The following is a 21,998-nucleotide window of genomic DNA, read 5'->3' on the forward strand; positions in this document are numbered from 1 at the left end:
TAGATGTAGAGGGTTCACCTCAGCTCTCGGGTTTCCCAGGTGTTAGTGCTTAGTCATTTGGCACCACGGACTCGGAAAGAGTCATGGCAGACAGATTGTGTAGCAGAGCAGCAGCATCTTCAGCCCCTTGCTCACGTGAAGCGGAGGTAAAACCCGAGCAGGAATCACCTTCAAGGATACAAGGCATACCTGCCGCAAAGTGCCACCCCCATCTATGGCCAAGCTCCCAAGTTTCCACTGCCTCCCCGTAGTGTCATTGAGTGAAAACTAAACAGTCAACCTGTGAGCCAGTGAGAGACACTGTGTAAACTACACAATCCTTTCCGGAAAGTTGAGGGAAACACATCTACTTCCTCGTTTTACGCAGCTACTCTAACCTTAACATCAAAAGCAGACGAAGGGAAGACATCATCAAAGACAGTGGATCAGCATCTCTAAGTAAGACTAGCAGGAAGAAGTCCTCTGCAGATTGAACCTGAGAAAATTGAAATCAACACCATGTGGAAAAAAAAAATATGAACGAGGAAACTGGAGTTTATTTTACGTACGCAATGTGCATTCAGATGTTTAAATCCTTCATCCTAGCGGTCTCACTTTCACAAATCATATTATTGTATTTATTGAACAATACTAAATTCTATGGAATTCAAAACCCATTTGATGTACCAGGAAATGCTTCCTTTTAACTAAAAACAAAACAAAATAAAATTTGATTAAAAGCCAGAAAAATATTGAATGCTTCCCTTGTTTAAAACGGAAAGGAAAAAAAGAAAAAAAAGGAAAGAACAACAACAAAAAAAAAACAGCAGAGGATTGGAGAGGAGGTCTTTATTATTATTATTATTATTATTATTATTATTATTATTATATTTTCTTTATTTACTCTTCAAATGTTATCCCCTTTCCTGGTTCCCCCTCCAAAAGCCCCCATCCCCCTCCCCCTACTCACCAACACACCCACTCCTCCTTCCCTGCCCTGGCATTCCCCTACATTGGAGCATCGAGCCTTCTCAGGACCAAGGGCCTAGAGAGTAGGTTTTTATGGGTAAGCTTTTTGCAGTGAAAAATTGAGGACCTGAGAACCATTCATCCCCAGTACATGTGTGAAGATCTGGGCATGGTGGCATATGCTGGTCACCCCTGGCCTGAGGGAGACAGACAGAGGGAAGGAAGGAAGATCACAGCAAGCCAGTCTAGCTGAAACCAAGAGTTCTCATTCCAATGAGAAATCCTATCTCAAAAAACAGGGTGGGGAGCAATAGATCCAGACAAGAAGATACCCAACTTTGACCACTGGCCTTCTTAGGCAATATGCACAAGTAAACAAATGTGTGTGTGTGTAATGGGGCTGAAGAGATGTCTTAGTAGGTAAAGAATCTTGATTCTCTTGCAGAGGGCCTAGGTATAATTCCCATCACCTACACTGTGCAACTAACAACCAGCCCCCCATTCACCTGGATTTACTCTAGATCCAGGGGATCAGACGCCTTTTTCCACTTCTTGAGGGGACCTGCATTTATGTACAATGATATTTACATATAAGCATAATGCGAAAAAAGCTTTCAATGAATATCCATAACATTTTATGGAAAAATAGCACAAGTAGAGTCATATTTCTGTGTGCTAGCAATGCACTTGTTAAAGGTAAAATTAAAATGAAGAACCATTCGCAGTTATTACACTGAAAATAACGTACTTAGGTATGAACTTCACAAAACATATATAGAATTTTTAGATTCAAAATTACAAAATGTTAATTCACTTATTTAAATACTTTATATTGAAGTGAAAGAAATATATGGTTGACCTCATCTCAACAAAGAAAATAAACGAGAGAAATCACTGTCCCTGGCATCCAGCTATATGACTTGGCTGTGGCGATCAAGACTGAGGAGTTAGCTAAGAGGCAGGTCATGAAGTCAGTGGGTGAAGTAGAAGTGAGTCTGCAGATCTGTTCCCAGCTGCTAATTTTTAAAACAGGTAAAGAACCAATTGGATGGGAGAAAGGTGATTTTGAACTAGTGGCATTGGGGCAATCTGATATTTTAATGGAGTGAGCTAAGCATCACTCCACATATATAACTCCCTAAGATCTAGGAATAACCAAATCATATTTGACTTGACACCCAAAATGGGATCCATAAAAGGAGAAACTGATAAACTGGAAATTTTTAAATCCTATGATGAATGAGAGGTGGTCACTGGTGAGTAACCTGAAACTGCGGGGACCAGCTAGCCTGTCATTCACAGCAGGAAGCAAGAGTCCCTCTCTGGAATAAGGCAGAAGGCAAGGACATTACCTGAGGTTGTTCTTTGACCTCCGTAAGCCAACATTCGTACACAGCTACATAAGACAGATTTAAATAAATAAATAAATAAATAAATAAATAAATAAATAAATAAATGTTCCTCTTACTCATATGAAGTCTCATAGTCTCATTTATCTTTTGGGGGAAATAGGACTGGCCAAAGGAGATGCCACCTTCTGGGGCATGAGCCTGACATAAAAGCCTGTGACCCAAACTGTAGCAACTGGGATTCACATTAGACTGGCAGCCACTCTGTCATGACTCAAAGGCAAATCCTCCTCCACAGCCAGTCCTGGTTTCGTTCATCATGAATCACATGTTAGTAAAAGTAGGCAGAAAGTATATTTCATCCCTACACTTCCGTCTTTCAACTTTCATCTGCGTTCAGCTCTCAGTACTCCTGGGAGCCTCAGATTAAATAGTGAGGACAGAGATAAGTGGGTCCCGTCAAAGTGCCATGGTAACTCTACCTAAGCCATGGCTCCCAAGGCTATTTCAGAGTGCTCTCATTTTCTTACCCTGATAGGTCAATCATGGTGGCTCATAGTTAGCCAAGAACCACATCTGTATGATTCCTTGTCAATACTCACTTGTATGTTTACTATTTTAGACATTTGTCTAATTCTGAGGTACAGACTATATGAGAGAGACTGACTGATGACAAATAATATTATTTTCAGGAGAGTATATATTTATGAGTGACTATTGAATATATATTTACATATGTAATATATGCATACATGCATGCATACATACATACATACCTGCTCAGTGAGCAGTCCATTTGAAAAGAATAGGGAGCATATATACCACACACATACCCATAAAACAGAATCAGAGAGCAGAGTTAGAAGTATTGTCCTTTCTTTAAAGAGTGCTCTTTAGAAAACTACACATCCTGGAAAATGTTTACAAATGTGCCGCCTAAGAAGCCTTCAGTAGGCGCCAGGCACAATAAGGTTTCCTAGCTCTCTCCCACTACCCAGGTATATTGGAGGCTCCACCACCTTGGCACCTGAAAATATGCTTCGCCATTTTAACAATGACAGAATTGCCTCACAATCTATCTCGCAGTCCATAGTCCTGCTGTTAAAGGATGCACAGCTGTGCTTTTAAAACTGAATCCCTTCCTCACTTCTAAAATACTGATAATCTCATGTGTTCTGGAATGGTCTACAACCATGCACAAGAAAAGAATGTCAAAGCAGTGTGGTTGACCACCTAGCCCTCAGCCCTCGTGTTACTTTACTGGACTGTTTAATAAACGTGGAGGATTCACCAGACCACACAAAACACTGAACATAGGCATGGGTCTGAAATCTCAAGCTCTGGTGTACCATGGCTCTAACCTGCAAACTGTAATTGCAAGCACCAACGACACACTGGTAGTCCTGAAGTAGGCTAGCACACATCGATTTGCATATTTTCCTTCAACCTTTTTTTTTCTCCACAATTTGCTTGTGATACATCTATTTTTATTGCCATCTCTACTTTTAAAATCACACACATGCGCACACGTGCACTAACACGCACATACACATACACACAACACACATGGAGAAAGAGGTACACGGTGTGTGGGAGGGGATCAGTTTCGGAGGTAGCTTCCCTATAATGCTTTGACTCCTTGAACAGCATCCGATCAGTGGGTACTGCTTTCCTCAGGAAAGAATACAGCAGAGTCTAACCTGCTGGAAACATTTTAAGCCCATCTCTCTGTCCCCCACATCATTTTGACACACCTCATCCCTCCTTTCTTGGCATTAACTGCTTCTCCACTTCCTTTACATCAGTGGGAACACTTCCCGTATGGGTGTCAGGATCTTCAGAGGGGTCAGAGGCTGCCCTGCAGAGGAAATGACAAACTGTGAAAAGGAAAAGAGCAATTCCTTCCACATGTTCCCTCCTCCCAGGAGCAGTGAGGGGCTGTCAGCCAGCATCACTGTGGGCCCGGGCAGGACTCTGCATCACAGTCCTGTCAAAACCAATCTACAGAGACCTGCGTGGCTCTTTAAAGCTTTCTCAGTTCCAGCGAGTTTCAGACATGACTTTGAGATAGAAGTGGATCAAACAAAATGAAATGCTGTGATTGATTCTGAGGGATGGTGTGACACCTCAGAAAATAGACCCAAGACGAAAACAAATTACCATGGTTTCCTTTCTGACGAAATTTGCTAATAGTCGGAGAGCTGCTGGCCTCCATTAACAGTGAGCAGAATTTTCTCAGCTCAGCCTGTTTAGGAATGTCAGTGCTACAGGTACTGGGAGGGTTTTTGTGCTTGTAAATAAACCTAAAAGGTGACAAGATCAGAGCTTAAAGAAAGCAAGATGAAGGAACAGAAATGGGAAGCTAGAGGGTGTGTGGAGGATAGGAGGAAGAACATACAAATTGCTGCTTTTTTTTTCTACAAAGTTTGCAATTAAATCATGTTGAAGCTTTTCTGTGACTTATAATATTTTATGCATTTCCATATCTTCAGTAAAGGCATTTAAAATGCAGGTAATTAGCTCTTTATGCAGATTAATCACTTTGAAACATTCCATGGTTCCCTGCAGCTCAGTTTTGGGCTCAGATAAAAAATTCGGATCTATCTAAAAATTTTATATATATATATATATATATATATATATATATATATATATATATCCTAGAGACCAAATTCCACAGAGCCTAACATTTGCTTCAGAGTTTCAACAAATGGTGATTCTTAAGTAGTCGTTCAAAATTCTTCAAATTATACCTATAATTTGTAAAAGTGCTCATTCTTTGAAAGCGGTTGTTCGACACAACTGGTTGAGTCTTTGCCTAGCAAACATGGAGCCTTAAATTCAGTCCGGAGCACCATTTAAATCCAGAATCCTTGTGAAGTGGGAGAATCAGAAGTTGAAGGTCACCTTCAACTACATAGTGAGTTCAAGATCAGCCTAGCCAGCTTTATAATACTCTGTTTCAAAACAAACAAACAAACAAACAAACAAACAAAGACTGGAAGAAGGTATCTCTGAACATACACAGGGAGATGATTAAGGCTGTTAGCATTCAAGAAATGAAAGAATTAGAAACCACGAGATGATTAGAAACATAAATTAGAACGAGTTCTCAAAAACTTGTGAAAACTTGATGCTCCTGGAGAGCTTGTAGACCTGCAGAGCAGACAGGATGGCCATTCTGGAAGAAAGGGGTTTTCTTACAGAGTTAAATCATCTTGCTACATCACAATGATTCTGCTGTAATCAGTAGCAAACTGAGATTTTCAACAAAATGTTTGATGCTGACTCCATATTGCCTTGCCTACTACCATAGTGTAACTGTTAAATGAAAATAAGTATTATGTACTTCAGAATGGATTAATTCACTTATTCACTTAGCAGGTCTTTAATGGGCCAAAGACTCTGTGCCAGGCACAGATTAGACTCCATAGACATAGTCAAGAGGCTGGTCATCCAGACATACAAATGAATTCATATTCACAATGAAGAGAACGAACACTAGGGTAAGTCAACATTGAGCAGGGGTTCTTTAAGAAGGAACCGCTAGTTGGTGAGGACTTTTTATGATACCATAAAATGAAAGAATATACAAAGGTCAAAGAAACCATCATACCTGTTTCAAGGAACTAAAGAAACTCAGAATTACCAATAGTGTCACTTCAGGCATCTGGTTAGTTTGCAGCTTAGGGTTTCTACTGCTGTGATGAAACACCATGACCCAAAAGCAAGTCATAGAGGAAAGGGTTTATTCGGCTTACACTTCCACATTGCTTTTCATCACCAAAGGAAGTCAAGACAGGAACTAAAGCAAGCAAGACAGGAACCTGATGCGGCATCTGATTCAGAGGTTATGGATGGTAGTGCTTACCATCTTCCTTTGCATGGCCTGCTCAGCCTGCTTTCTTAAAGAACCCAGGACCATAAGCCCAGAGACAGCACCACCCAGCATGGACTGGGCCCTCTCCTGTTCATCACTAATAGAGAAATGCTTTACAGCTGGATGTCATGCAGGCTTTTCCTCAACTAAGGCTTCTTCCTTTCTCATGACTCTAGCTTGTGTTAACACATAAAATCAGCCAGTAGCTTGGCTTTGGTTTTCTTTTTGAGATGGGTTTCCTATAACTCAGGCTAGCCACAACTTTACTATGTAACCAAGGCTGGCTTTGAGTTTCTGATCCTCTTGTCTTTTTCTCTTACACTATGTGACATTATAGGTATGTACTACCATGCCCAGAAACCTTCCTTCTTTCTTGACTTGGAATCTATGGATAATTTTTTAACACTACCAATGTCAAGGACCTGACCTTAGAGACTCGTAGTCACTGGATCTGAGCAGAGCTCAGGTGTCAATGTGTAGTAACAGCTCCACAAAAAAAATTAATATGTGAACACAATTAATTGTTTCACTAAGTTTGTTAAATTGTACTCGAAGGCAAAAGTCTGCTTGGTATAAATCAACATCTTACATGATTTAATGTCACTGGGGCTGACTTTGACTGTGGCAACCCCCCTATCCCAGAGAGGTGGAGTGGTCTGTTTGGACGCTGAAACCCTGCAACCCATCAGTTGCTCATCATGCAGAACGTGGGGTGCACAGTGCAGTACATACGTGCCAGGATGATGAGGTTATGCACTGAGAAATCCACCCAAAGTTAAAAATATCCTGTAGCAAGTGAATTTTAGAGACTGAGAGTGCTGGTGTGGCTCCTCATGACCACATGACCAACAGACCACCGCGCTGGCACCATGCTATTGCCCACTGTCATGAAAGAGAACTATGCTGTCTACTACAAGCCTGGGAACATGTTCTAATCCAGTGCTGGACAGATCATTTCTACTGAATGCATATTTTTTTTTCTCTACCATTGTAAGCTGTAAAAAAAAAAAGTCCTAATTCTGTTCTTTAGATGTCAAAAGCTCTATTATTATAATCAATAGTTCTTTGTTTTCTCTTCTAGTTTATATCATTTATAAGAATTGACAGGGAGGTAAAGGGAGGGAGAGAAGGAGGTGGGAGAGAGAGAGAGAGAGAGAGAGAGAGAGAGAGAGAGAGAGACCTCATCTAATATCTATACCCCTAAAACCAGTTTTCTTGCACACTACTCTCAAGGGCTGGAGCCAATTGAGACACAGCACAAATATAACTCCTTGACAACATACATTTCTCATACTTGTTCCCTCAACTTACAACTAAAAAGCTATTTAGTTGGTTGCTCTTACTTCTTCCCAGGTCTGGATTCTCCCCCAAATGGCTTTCAGACCTTAATGGAAAGTATGCTCAAAGAGCCCATCTATCCTACTGGCCACTTATACATATGTTTGTATCATAATGAAGCAGAGCTACTCAAGTAAACCTCTAGAGGTACTTTTGGCTTACAACCCCACAGCATTTAGCAGTGTGGTTGTGGTTGTTCACTGTGAGTGCACAATGCGATACAATTCTCTTGAATTCAGAATCATCAAGCATCCATAAACTTTTCTAAGAACTATTATTCTTGCAAGATATCCATATACAAAACAAAATTATCAAACATAATCACCATTTCCCTAGTGGGTAGCCTAAAACGGAAAAAAAACAAAAACAAAAACAAACAAACAAAAAACAACAACAACAACAACTTGAAAGATGGCAATCACAAGTTATACCATAGATATTTTCTTCCAGCTTTTATAAATATTTCCTGTTTCCAGGCATAGCTCATAGTTACAGTGTTGATCACCCTCATCAACTATGGACTAAGTCCAAGATCTCCTTAGGAGAGAGTGTGTACAGAGGCACACTTACAAGGAAACATGAAAGCCACTTTTTTGTGTGATTTTGGGGGAGTCTAGGAAATTTGACAGGTGACATATGGAGCCTACCGATGTATAACAGCTTGTGAAAGATCATAAACACAGATTTTAGATAGAAACTTTGCAGCCATAAGCATGCTACATGGTCCCAGCTTCCTCGCGTTTCCTTCTTTTACATGTAAATAACCAGAAAGTCATCAAGCCAGAGTTTAATAAACTTTTAATTTGAAATGAATTACCAGATGTTGAGTATGTTTACCCATTATTCAATTTCTGAGCAACACGTCAGTGGCAGAAACTGCACACTGTATCACAGCCCCGATAGATGAGAAAAGAGCCCCAAGGGAGATATTAACCACTAATAATAAGCTTAGAAGCTTCCAAGAAGAATAAAAGTAAGCAATAGAGAATGCATGTACTGGAAGAAAACTTTGTGTTCTGGTTCTGCATTGATCTGTTCATAATAGGAGGGAATAGTCCCTCTGTTGTCTTCAAAGGTGAGGCTTACATTAGTCTCTAGGCTCATAGCAAAGCAAAAGTAATAGCCAGGTTATTTTAAAGCAAAGCTCAAGAAAGTCTCCCTCTTGGTGCACACTGTATGTGCATACTGAATGTGACGGTGTTCCTTTTCTCCAGGTTGCCAGCTGTCCTCTTTGAGGAGAGCATGGGACAATGGCGTCATTCTAAAAGCCAAGTTCATAGCATTGTGCGGTTCATCTGGGGAAGGTAGCCACATTGTCAGAGGGAAGCTGAGAAACAAAGAGGTTATGGTAGAAAATGGTCCAAGAATAATTGCTTCTCATCTTCCACTCAGTATCCTAAAACTAGACAAAAATATCAGTGGCATTAAATATCATTAGTTAAGTCAGAACCCATTCTGTTAAAAGTCGAGAATTCTAAAATAAGACTGTATTATACTAACACATTTTTAAAAGAAATACATTTTGCACATATTTTACAGTGTCCAGTGACTTCAGAGTTGACCTTTGAACTTGATATTTAAGCAAAATCAATGGCATGCTTTCTCTTTTTTTTCACCCAAATGAAGTCACAATTATTCCCTTTCTGCTTCTTGCTTTATTTTTCTTAGGATGATGATCTTCGACCATCAGAAGAGGCTATGACACTGTCTGTCTTTTCTACGACTCAGATTTCCAGTGTCTTAGTGCATTTCCTGTGGCCCCATTAGAATTGCCAGGGTCGGGCCATCTGTGAAGGGAAGGCTTTGTTTCTTCCAGCTCTGGGGCAGGTGGTTCAAAAGGCTATGTCTAGTGAGGGTCTTCAGAGACCCCAGCAGTCTTAGGATTAAATACTGGGAGATTAGAGTTGTTTCATCATGACAAATGTACTTTCTGAATAACCCATATCTAGCAATACCCAATCACTCCCTTTAAAAGCAAAGCAAGCAAACAAACAAACAGAAGACAAAACAAAACTCATCTTTCAGTGCTGCTTCACTTGGCAACCAAGTTTCCAAAACATGGTCTCTTTAAGGATGTAATAAACCTGCAGCACCCAGGCTGCACCTATATGCAATGGTAATGTTACTGTATATGCAATGGTAACGTTACTATTTTCCCCCATTGAGCAGGGATCACTCAGATGTTTAAGCTAAAATCTAATCAGTTAGGTCCAACTAAGACCCATTGTAAAAGCAATTATCATCTGCGTTCTCCTGCTACAAGTAAAATAAGTGCAAGTCCTGAAGGGTGTGAACAATACACTTAGTTCAAATTGTTTTGTAACTATGCAATATATTACGTAGCTTCAACATATAGCTGGTTCTAATTTATCTTCAACAAGATTTATTTAAGGCCAGTATCATATAATTTGACATTTATGTATTCTGTATGTAAAATCTTAACCTTACATTTTCAGGAGTACATGATTCCAGACAGCGTGGTAACTCAGGAGTCCTTAGCTCATGACTTTGGCGGAGTCACAAGCAACCACACAGGTCAGACAGGAATGAGAGAGCCCAAGGCTCATGCTAGACCAACGTTTTAGAAGAGCAAGTAGTCATGATTTGAAACTAGCAACTGGGGTTCTGTTCAGCCCAATATGGTATCTCTCCGAAAGAACTAAAAAAGTTGCAAACATGATTTAACAAGTGTTTGTTTAGCACTTAGAAGTTTGTGGTTGCCAACTAATCAATGGATAGAAAAAAAGAAAGAAAGAAAGAAAGAAACAAACAAGCAAACAAAACAAATAACCCCCGCCCAAACAACAACAAGGCAGAGGTGATCCAGAAAGCAGAATCGTGTGGCCAGTCTGACCATGACGGAGGAGTGCCAGCATCCTGTTGCAGAATCGCAGATATTTCCCAGAGCTAGGCCCCTCAGCCCTGTTTTGTTATGTCTCTATACACCCTCCTTAGTTGAATCTAATCACTTTGCAGTTTGATCTGGAACCTGTTTTTCTTCCCCATATCCTGTCTCTCTTCTGGATTCCCTGTCTTTTTCCCCCCCCCGCAATGGGAAAGGGCTTGCTGTAGAATCATGAGGATCTTCATTTGATTCTACATTGGGAAATAAAGCTAGATGTGGTGGCAGGTGTCTATCATCTCAGTGCTGAAAGAGGCAGGGTGAATGAGAAGTATCTCTGGAGCTCGCTGATAACCAACCAGTCTAGTGAAATCAGGGAGAACACCTGCCTCAAAATGATAAGGTGGAGAGACATCAGTGAGGCTACCCAGTATTGATCTCTGGCCTCCATGGCATGCACACATATACATGCATACCCCTCCCTTGCACATGTATGCATACACACATATACACATGAATACACATGCATACCCCTATGCAGGTACATGCATGCATTAATATGTATACCTGCATACATACCCATTTATACACTTACATACATACACACACACACACACACACACACACACACACACAGAGGAACAAGGAGGAGGTAGAAGAAGAGGAGGATGAAATAAAAAGAAATGATGTACAGGAAACATAGCAAAATAGAATTGCCAAAGCAGAGGACAGAGTATCGGTATATGTTATTTTCTGAACCATATAATTTAATCGTTTGGTAATTTCAAAGAAAATGCTTACTACAGGGTTTGCCATTGGTAGTTAGCATAAGTGCCACTCCTTGCCATGAGACTGTGACCTCTAGACAAGCAGTAGCTGAAAATCCATCCCATAATATTAGGTAGCCTAATATTATATTTATTGTTTGAATATCTATCGATTTTCAGAAACCAATAACTAAAAGGTAATAAGCTTTTATTACAAAAGATAATTTAAAACGTGGCTTTTCTGAAATTTTGAATTTTTGAATTTGATTTACCTAGCGTTTGATAAAACTGATCATCAAAAACAAAGCCCTACAGAATAAACACTACTCCCTAAGAACATTGTTCAGAGAATACTTTATCTATAAACTCTACTCCCTGGGAACATTGTTCGGAGAATAATTTATCTCTTATACTCAGACTTTTGGCTATGACTCTCAAAAACATACAAGAAAATTGAAAATTTAAACAGAAGACCCAAAAGAGAAGTCAAATAATCCTACACCAAGCCGGGCATGGTGGTGCACGCCTTTAATCCCAGCACTGGGGAGGCAGAGGCAGGCGGATTTCTGAGTTCGAGGACAGCCTGGTCTACAAAGTGAGTTCCAGGACAGCCAGGGCTATACAGAGAAACCCTGTCTCGAAAAACAAAACAAAAACAAAACAAAACAAAACAAACAAACAAAAAACCACCACCACCACAAAAAAACAAACAAAAACCAAAAACCAAAAAAGCAAAACAAAACCAAAACCAAAAACCCTACACCTCCCAAAAGTAGTGAAGAAATTAGCCTACAAACAGTGGGGTCAGTCATGGAGAAAAATATGCATCTCAAGGGAATAATTTTATACTTTTTTCCATGATAGACAATGTGATGTGAAAACTAATATTCTTGTTAATAGTTATATTCTCTCTCCATGCCGTAGCTTGGAAAAATGCATTCTTAGAAAAGAAATACTTTTTAATTAGCTTCATTCAGTATGACATAGTCCTCGACACCGTGTTGGAATGCGGAAGAAGAAAATGGATAAACAAACCGGGAGTGGAGTAGATGGTCAACTGGTCAACCAACCCTGAGAGGAGTGGATGGTCAACCAACCTTGAGAAGAATGGGTCGCGCCGCCTATTACAGCATGAACATTTCCTGGCGGTTCGTTCTTTGAAGGGCCGGCTGTGTTATCCAAATCGAATTCCGTGTTCTCTGCTTCCATCATTAAGCACACTGGACATTCAGGAGAAAGCTGCCTGCGGCTCTCATGGCTTTTTTGATCACCCAAATGCAAAGGAGTTTTAATTACCTATTAAGAGATAAATCAGTTAATGGAAACTGTTGCAAATATTACCTATGTAGTTAATTTTTCTCTAAAACAGTGGGAGGGGGATTGGGGGGGGCGGTTGAGATATCTAAAAGGAAAATTCAGGTTTCCAAACGGACAGATTTTGTCTGCCTAAGTTATAATGATCTCCATAATCACCTTAAATATTGTCATGTGCTTCACGTGTTTGATTTATTATTTTTAATGTCTTATAAGAAAACACTGTATTACTAAACTTCGTACTTGTATGAAACTAGCAAATATTCATTTGTAGGTTGTTTTTTTCTCCAAGAAACAAAAGAATGAAACAAAAACAAATGATGAGATTATAGACCACAGTGGTAAGTGAAGAGAGGGCTGTTTGCTCGCTGCTCACCTTTTCACACATTTAAAGTAGCTGAGTGCTAGAGGGGAAGAGTGAAACACGGAGAAAGATGGAATCTGCACGGAGAACTTCTTTAGGAAGGACCGCGAGCCTCCTGTGCTTGCAGAATCTTCCCTCTTCACTCCTTGCCCACAAACTCCCCGGGGGACTGAATTAGTGAGACATTCCAACCTCCTCCATGACTGCCCCCAATGGCACAGGACAGCAGAGGTAAGTGGGAAGCCATGAGCTCTGGCTCTGTTGTTGGCCCACATCATGGTGGGCCCAAACACTGACCCTGCAAGGAAAAGGAAGGAAGGGCTCCCTTGGAATCTTTAATCTTCTCTAAACTTAAACTGGAAAAACTGTTTTTTTTTTTTTTCTGTGTCATCATCTCTTTTGCCCTTTTCTGCCATTTGATATTTATTTATTTATTTATTTTATTTAGCATTTCCATCAACTGCTTGATCAGAAATTTCCGTATGGTTGATTGGTGTGTGTGTGTGTGTGTGTGTGTGTGTGCGCGCGCGTGTGTGTGTGTGTGTGTTCCTGCCTATGGAAGCCAGAGGTTGACTTTGTATGCTTTCCTCAATCACTCTACTTAAGTTTTTTCACTTAAGTTTTCAGCAGGGTCTCTACTAACCTGGAGATCACAGGCCAGTAGGATCCCCAGTCTTTGACCTCCCCTCCCCCAGTATTGGGGTTAAAAACATATGCTGTCCTATGCAGGGATTTGGGGGGGGTGGGGTGGGGGTGGGAGAGGGAGTTCTTTTATTGGTGTGGTTTGGTTTTATGCAAGGGATCCAAACTCAGGTCCTCAGGTTGACAGAGCAAGCCCCACCTAAACCATTTCCCCAACCCTGATCATAACATTTTGCTCTTGAGAAAACTCAGACTGGAAAAAGTCGTGTATTACAGAAATTTACATAGATCACAGAGTTTTGTGTAAGAATATTTTTGTTTTCATCTTGATGAAGGAGAAGTGTCTTTATTCTCACTTATTTTTCCTCTCAATCAGTGTAGACGTCAGCAGTCCCTAACACTGTCTAATAAATAACAGAACTGGAGATTAATTATATCTAGCTGTGACACATAGTGGCCAGACATGCTCTATGGATAAATCAAAGCATTAGGTTTTTTTCCCATTATGTTTTACTTAGTTAAAAAAGGAGAAAAATTTGGTCTTTAAGTCCAAGAAGATTGTGATCCAGCCAAATTATTTTAATACTGTTTAATAATCAACTTTTTAAGCTTGTAGATTTTAAGTCTTGATTTAACCTCAATGTACATAATCTTCATAATTAATACCAGAACTACTTAAATTGTCTTTTATGAACTTACTACCAACTTTCCAAGCCATCATGTACAGAATCCTGAGCTATATGCTCCAGCTAGTGTGAGCATTAAAGGCTGTGGATACAGCTCAGTCGTAGTCAGGTTGGCTAGCAAATGTGAGACCTTGAGTTCCACCCCAGGCATGGACAGTAAGGTGCGAAAGGAAAGGACAAAACAAAAGAAAATATAAAGAAAAGGAGTTAAAAAGTCTCAGGTGCCAAGGCTGAGGAGATGGCTCAGTGAGTGACACGCTTGCTCAGTGAGTGACATGAATGCTTTCTGTGTATTAGGACCTGGGTTCAGATCTGCAGAGCACACATAAAGAGCCAAGTAGAACCGCCCATGCCTTTAATCTTAGCAATGGGTCATATGGAGTAGGAGGCCGAAAGAGGTGGCTCCCAAGGGCTCACTGACCAGCCAGTCTAGCTAAAACTAGCCAGCTCTGGATTTTACTGAACCACCAGGTCAAGTAAGAAAGCAGTATAGGAAACACCTAAGCTCAAATGTGCAGGTGCATGCCTTAGGGCATATACACAGAGATACACACTGACAGACAACCAGACAGACAGACAGACAAATGCACACACACACACACACACACACACACACACACACACACACACATACTTAGAGATGTCTTTCATAGTAATGATCATGTACTCCCTTTTGTGACTGTATTTTAATTTTCAGCTTATTTTGATTCATGGAATAACATTTAAGCCTACAATTTTAGAACCGTTTTGTTATAAGACTTTTAGAGTCATTTACTCTCCTGTAGCATTCTTTCATTCAAGCTTGATTATATCAACATTTTTAATTCTTAAGAGCTGCAAATGGCTCTGCTACTTGAAGCAGCACCACAAAATAATTGGCACAAATTCTCAGAGCACAGAACCTACGAACAGCCCCTGTGAGCATGCCTTTCTTAGTGAGTCTAAGGAGCAGCTAGAGTTATCTCACAATAGCACTGTTTCCACAATGACAAGGAAGACACAGATCCAGGTAAGAACTATTACCTTAATGGCTATCTAGACAACCCATTAAGGTATTTTAGCACAACACTATAATGGGGAACACTAAAAAGAAAATACCAGACAATTTTATCACCAAAAAAGGTATCAGAAACAACCCTAAAAGACCAATAGGAAACTCTAAAACTTAAGACCAAAATTATACATTTCTTGGAAATAACTTTATCAGTTCCATCAATTAGGTAGGTAGGCAAGTGGATAGATTGGTGATAGGTAAATAATAGATAGATGATAGATAGGCAGATGATCAAAGATAGATAGACAGATAGATAGACAGACAGATAGATAGATAGATAGATAGATAGATAGATAGATAGATAGATAGATAGATAGTAATCAAATGTGTAGACAAAGAATAAAATTTCATGGCACTTTATGATACAGGCAATCTGGGAAAATACTATAATTAAAAATATAAACAAAGATCAAAATAGACTCCAAACAGGTGGGACACTTTGTCCTTAACATATGCAAGCATTTTCTTCTCTGGATGATGACATCGGCCCACGATGAATTTATGTCCTGTCATATCTGCTACAAGGCTGGGCTCAGCAGCACACAGAAAGATAAACATATACAAATGTGTATGTCCAAGTTTATTTGCTTTAAATATTTGAGTATGACAAAGAAGCATGCTCAGAAGTGGAATGGCTGAGAGAGATGTCACAGCCACTCTACTTTGGTGTCTGTCCTGTCAGAGACGAGCATTCAGAAGGCAGAAGTCACACGTCAGCTCTTCTGAATCCCATCACAGGCAACTCTCAACGCCCAAGGGAAGCTTGGTCAATACTTTTGGAAAGGCAAGAAAGCATCCGTTCTTGGGATGATGGGATGACCTTACAGATTGCAAACTGCAGAGAAGTGGAAGGTGGGGGTGGGGCGGGGGCGGGGTTGGAAAAGCCTTGGGTAGCAGTTTCAATTCATCCAATATACAAGACTGTATTTAAGTCACTTTGACTTTTCCCATGACCTCACGATGTAATTCCTTGTTTCTAAATATTAATGCATGTGCTTTTTCAGAAATCTTTTTAAAACTTTTTAAAAGATAATCAATTTAATTGCAAGAGAAAGCCCAAAGCTAGAAAAAAAGGTACTCCAGAGAGTACTTGAAATTATTTTCCAGTTACCAACTCATATTTCAAACCTGTAATCCTAGCCAGCTAGCACATCAAAGTCTGAGATATGAGGACCAAGAGTTTGAAGAGAGCCTGTGCTATAGGGCCAAGTTCAACCTCAGGAAATTAATAAACAAAACCATATCACAAACCTTAAAATATAGGTTGCACAGCCACTGATCCAAGTCTTGGCAAATCAAGTTTTCTATTTTTCTGAAGCTGTCCAGTTTTTGGTCATAAGGTCCTCGGAGAAGTGGACACTTGAATTTTCCCTCTACTATATGGAAGTTGTTGTCACATACAGGAAAGACTGCCCAGCCCATGATCAGGTCATTGTAAGCATATGTTCCATGGAGAAGGAAGAGTTCAAACAAGAAAGACAAGCCAGGCTTCACGGCTTTCCTTTGAGGAAGTACCTGGTAAAAATATTAAGATAAGATAACGTCAGGAGGATGCTATTTGTTACCCAGAGATACCCACAGACAGTTTAAAAGTAAGCACAGACATGTTTTATATTCCTCCCGTTGCCTTCAAATACTGACTCTTAGATGAGTTTACAAATAAGCTTTCTGGCTTCAGGTAATTTAAGAAACCACACAACCCTGAAAATGCGGCTATGTCAGAGACTCCATTCTTTGTAAGCTTCTGGAATCAAGTTTTGCAGCATTGCAATTAACATGCTACTCTGTTTTCATTCGTTCGTATTGGCTCGGGCTGGTATGTCTGCTGTTGTGGTTTGAAGGTATCCATTAAAGTTCCTGTGCTGTAAAGCTCGTCTATTAATCCGTATGCTGATAGCATTTGGAGATAGAGTTTTGTGGAGATAGGATTAGAGGAGGTCCTGAGATTGGGGCCTTCAGTATGGCATCGGTGGTTCTATAAGAAAGGAATAATGGGTCTCAGGCTTAAAGTAGTTGCTTGCCCATTTCCATCTCAGCCTCCATCAAAATTGGACACAGTAAGAAGGCTCACTCCAGATGTCATTAGCCTAGAGAACTTCCAGGCCTACAGAACCATGAACCCACTAAACTATTTTTTTAAATTATGACTGAAAGTATTCACAGCACAGAAACAGACTAATTGCATGACTACTTCTATCTCCCATCACAATCATGATGTTATAGCCCTAGTTTGTGTCTTCTGGATCATTCATATACCTGGCTTAAGAACTTTATATAGAAAATATACTGTCTATAAAAGTAGTTGATTAAATTATCACAATCCAGAAAAACTAACCCTAATCATGAGGATAATTACAGTTATTATAAGAAAGGAAAAGACAGAGACCGTGTAGTGTGGTTACTACTGTTTGTCTGAAGTGACACTACAATGCACGTCACCATCAGAGCCAAACAAATAGCTGTAGGCAATGATGAATCAGTTGGTCACATTGATCAAGTCATCATCTTAGGTGTAGAGATGAAGGCGATTTCTCAGCTTAAAAAATGAGAAAACTATAAGACATAAAAAAATATTAAAAAATATTATATACCTAATTTTCTTTGCAAAATTATACGTGAATAAATTTAAGTGGGCAGAAGAGTGTATTGTCATAGACTATCTTGCAAAACATTTATCCAAACATACAGCTATACTTACATGATTCGTATGGATAGCTCAAGACTTAAGTTTAGGAACAAAATGTAACAGAGACATCTGTTGAAAACACCATAACCCTGTGGCAGCTGCTATTAAGCCATTAACAGGATCAGGTTTCATTTAAACCAGATTTACCATTTTCTACAACAGCCCATGGGAAAGCTAAAGACATTAGGCACAAATTACTGACAGAAGAGATCCTTAATCAAGCTGTACTTTTCATTTGGCTAGCCAGCAACGAGTAACATTTCTAGCAAGAGAAAAAGAGAAAAGAGAAAAGAGAAAAAGAGGAGGAGAGATGGAGTCAGAATCCTGGTTAGATCCATGATTTAACACAATGCTGGACCCATGCCATCAGACAGTGCTTTAGTGCTTGCATTGGATTTAGCAGTGAAAGGAAGGAACCACCTCGACTAACCAGTGTTTTCCAAAAATGCATTTGTAGGAGTTGTAATAAGAATATGACAAGAGTGACAGACCCATGTTGACTTTTGTTGTGAGTTTATGTAAGTTACTTTTCTTTTTACACATAAGTTTATATGCACTTGAGTTTTCTGGAAAACCATGGAAAGGATTGTGTGTGTAGCTAAGTGAATGAGTACTTACCTGGGCCCTAGGTTCAACTCAAGTGGAAACAATCAAAACTCTAAAATTACAATAAAACCCCAGACCACAGTGATGTATGTTCTTCTTAGAGATGGCACATTTATACCAAGTTAACAGTGCTCCGGAACATATGAATTATGCATGAGTCTTACATTTGTATTTATGACTTATCCCAACCACTTCCTGGATGACATGTAACAAAAAGAAGATATCTGAGATCAGAATGTGCCAGTGACTTTGCCAAACACTAGCATTCTTTTATTGAATGACCTATCCATTGAAGTTACCAGGCAGGGCATGTGAATACTGTGCCGTACTGAATCTCAAGCTGGAGTACACATGGGGACTTAGTGTAAATCTATTCTGTAACAGAGAGTGGTCATGTGTAATTGTCCTGAGAACTCCTGAAATTAAGAAGTAGAGGGACACGATAAAAACCTTTCCACTGATTCTGGGTAAAACACAAGATGAGAGCTACACATTCTTTCATAATAAATAAATAAATTAATTAATTAACTAATTTTTGTTTAAGGTGTATGAGTGTTTTTGCTTGAATGCATGTGTACCAAACACATGCCCAGTGCCCTAAGACATCAAATTCCCTGAAGCTGGAGTTACAGATGGTTATGGGTCACCAAGTGGGTGCTAGAAATTGAACCCAGGTTCTCTGGAAGTGCTCTTAACCACTGAGACATCTCTCCATCCCCAAAGATGTTCTGGATTCCTAAAGAAAGCAATCTACTCTTTCTAACCACAGGCGTTTTTTCAGAATACAGGCCTTGAGTGCTTCTCCATTGCTGCTTGTTGTAAGAGAGCCCTTCAACCTTGTAACGTGCACCTCGAGACTGGCTGCTTATGCTTTGGCAAGGAGGATTTCTACATTTTCTTGTTTCTCTGTCTCTGGGGAGGCCTTTTTCCAGGAGCATGACTACTTCCATAGCTAGCCTACGAAATGACACCTTTTTCAGCATCTTTCATTGACTTCGTATCTTAGAAATCTACAAGGAAATGAATAGATGCTTGTTTTCTCTGAGGCCAGTACCATCTCGCCCTCAGAGTGCTCATAGCTGGAGATCAGGATGTCCTGAGAGGAGCTTCATCATCTGACCACCATGAATAATTCTGTGGAAGAAAGAGGTTTTACAGAAACAAACTTTACTGCGTACCGCAGTTGTGATGCCCTTGGTCTTCCACATAGAAGGAAGATACACGTGGAAGGAAAGGAAGGATGTGGAACCTAACGAGTAAATGAGGGTTTGGAGGTAAACGTTGAGTGGAGAAATGGCAATGAGAAATGTTATATCCACTGGAAATCAGGTACACAGAAATGGTTAGCCAGGAGGGAATGATGCTGCAAAATGCCCACCATAGTTAGTTCTACCTGTCAACTTGACACAGACCTAGAGTCAACTGAACAGTTGCCCACGGGTGGTCCTGTGACCATGTCCTGTGGGGGTATTTCTTAATTGAAAATTAATGGAGGTGGGCCCAGGCCACTGTGGCTTATACTACCTCTAAGCAGATTGGGCTTCATTGCATAAGAAAGAGCTGAGCAAGTCAAAGAAGGCAAGCCAGTAAGAGACATTTCCCCTGTGCATCCTGCCTCTGCTTCTACTCGAATTCCTGCCCTGACTCCCTTCAGTGACGGGCGTGTTACCTGGAGGAAGTCAAACCTTTCTTCCCCAAGATGCTTTGATGATGGTTTTATCACAGCAACAAGAAAGAAAAACAAGAACAGCGATGAAAAGCTATTTCATAGCACGCTTCCTGCTTCTGCATTTTCTGAAATGTTTAAAGATGTGATAATTTGGGTTACATTTATTTTTTAGTATTAATATTACTTTTTATGTTTATGGGTGTTTTGTCTGCATATATGTCTGTATACCACATGCACAATCAATGCCACAAAGGCAAGAAGAGGGTGTCGGTTCTCTTGGAACTGGAGTTGCATTGAGCCACCATGTGGCTGCTGGGTACTAAATCCAGGTCCTCTGGAAGAGTAGCTGTCAGTCTTACACACTGAGTCATCTCTCCAGAATCATATGATAGTTTTCATAAGGAAAAGGGCTGAGAATAGAGCTCAGTAGAGCTCTGGCCTACCATATTCTGTGTCTGGCTTCATCACCAGTAACAAAGGAAGAGGAAGAGAGAAAACAGAATTAAGAAAAAAAGCAAGATATAAAATTATATGAATACACAGCTTTATGGGAGCTAAAGAGACAAATTTAAAGGAAACAAAACCCTTGGATCAGACGAAAGTGCAGACAGACTAGACACTGGATGCCGGGTACTGCAGGGAAAAGGAGAAAGGAGTAATTTAAGACACAACCCCCAGACATGGACCAAGTCATTACCTTGGACCAATTCTTAACCCTAGAACCTTCAAAGGCACTCAGTAGCATGTGGGCAATTGGGTCTAGTTATGAAGGCAGAGATTCTTGGTGTTTTAGGAATCCTGTGGTAGTCCTGGAGAGAAGAACACAATCAAAAAATTGAATAGCCATTGGATACCAAGGCCAAATGGAAGCCAGGGCCTTAAAAACTATGGGACTCAGTGGGGCGTTCCAACTAACTAGAGTTAGAACTTAGCTCCAGTTCAGTTCAGTTCCTGATGTGAGCAGAGAGGTCAGATCTTGATGAGGGAATCAGTATTTTCTATTTCATTCTCTAGAGTTTGTTTATACACAATGTCTACCACATGGCAGGCAACTATGAGATGTCTGTAGCAGGCAGAAAATGTGATGCATGGACCGATGAAAATCTGTCAATGAATAGAGACGGTGAGTGATCTGCATGATCAGAATCCGGAAATAAGAAAGATCTTATACTACTAGAATCAAAGTTAGAGAAAAGAATATAATATATCAGGGGAGAACTTAAAAGTCTTTTAGAGCAGGAAAAATATATTTGCCAACGTAAAATTATGACATGGGATTAAGGGTATAAATGGACACGACAGAAACAGTATAATGAATGTGGTAGTTGGACCGACAGTGAATTCATTCCCAACTAAAGCACAAAGACAAAAACAAGGAAAGGAAAGAAACAGAAACATAAAGATGATAGCATGAAAAATTTGTGGAATATTCCAGCACATGTGAACCAGGGGTCCTTAGATGACAAGAAGAGGAAATGGCACTAAAGTCATTTGAAGAGATAAATTGATCAAATTTAAGGAAAATATTAGTCCACAAAAATAAGTTCAGGTAATTCCACACAAAGCATAGAAACAATGTCTCAAAGTCTCGAATTCACCAGTGAAAATCAGGATAGAGATAGAATCTTTCAAATGAAAAATTGCTGCTGATGCCTAACTGAGAAGTCCCTTTAGAACAGCCCAAGGGCTATGCTCGGTCATTATCTGTATTTTCTAATCTCAAAATCTCAAATATAACATATTATATAACATATAAATATTACATACCACAAGGAAAATTTAAGTTTTATGTCCTTGCTCCTCTGATTTGTACTCTGGTCATGTGACATTATTCTGAGTACAGAATTAAAAGA

The 21,998-nt window shown here is 39.9% G+C and overlaps 1 protein-coding gene across 1 annotated transcript in view; it reads right to left on the reverse strand.

Moving 5' to 3' along the window:
- The window catches only part of Ofcc1 (orofacial cleft 1 candidate 1), a 278,420-nt gene that overhangs the window by 156,010 nt on the left and 100,412 nt on the right, over positions 1-21,998 (reverse strand). The window contains exons 9-10 of the mRNA XM_021215991.1: positions 16,436-16,699; positions 12,222-12,420 (exon numbers count right to left, since the gene is read on the reverse strand). Coding sequence (XP_021071650.1) covers positions 12,222-12,420; positions 16,436-16,699 — 463 coding nt within the window. The remainder of the gene's footprint in view (positions 1-12,221; positions 12,421-16,435; positions 16,700-21,998) is intronic.

This window comes from Mus pahari, chromosome 16 (genome assembly GCF_900095145.1).
Source record: "Mus pahari chromosome 16, PAHARI_EIJ_v1.1, whole genome shotgun sequence".
Classification (NCBI taxonomy): domain Eukaryota; kingdom Metazoa; phylum Chordata; class Mammalia; order Rodentia; family Muridae; genus Mus; species Mus pahari.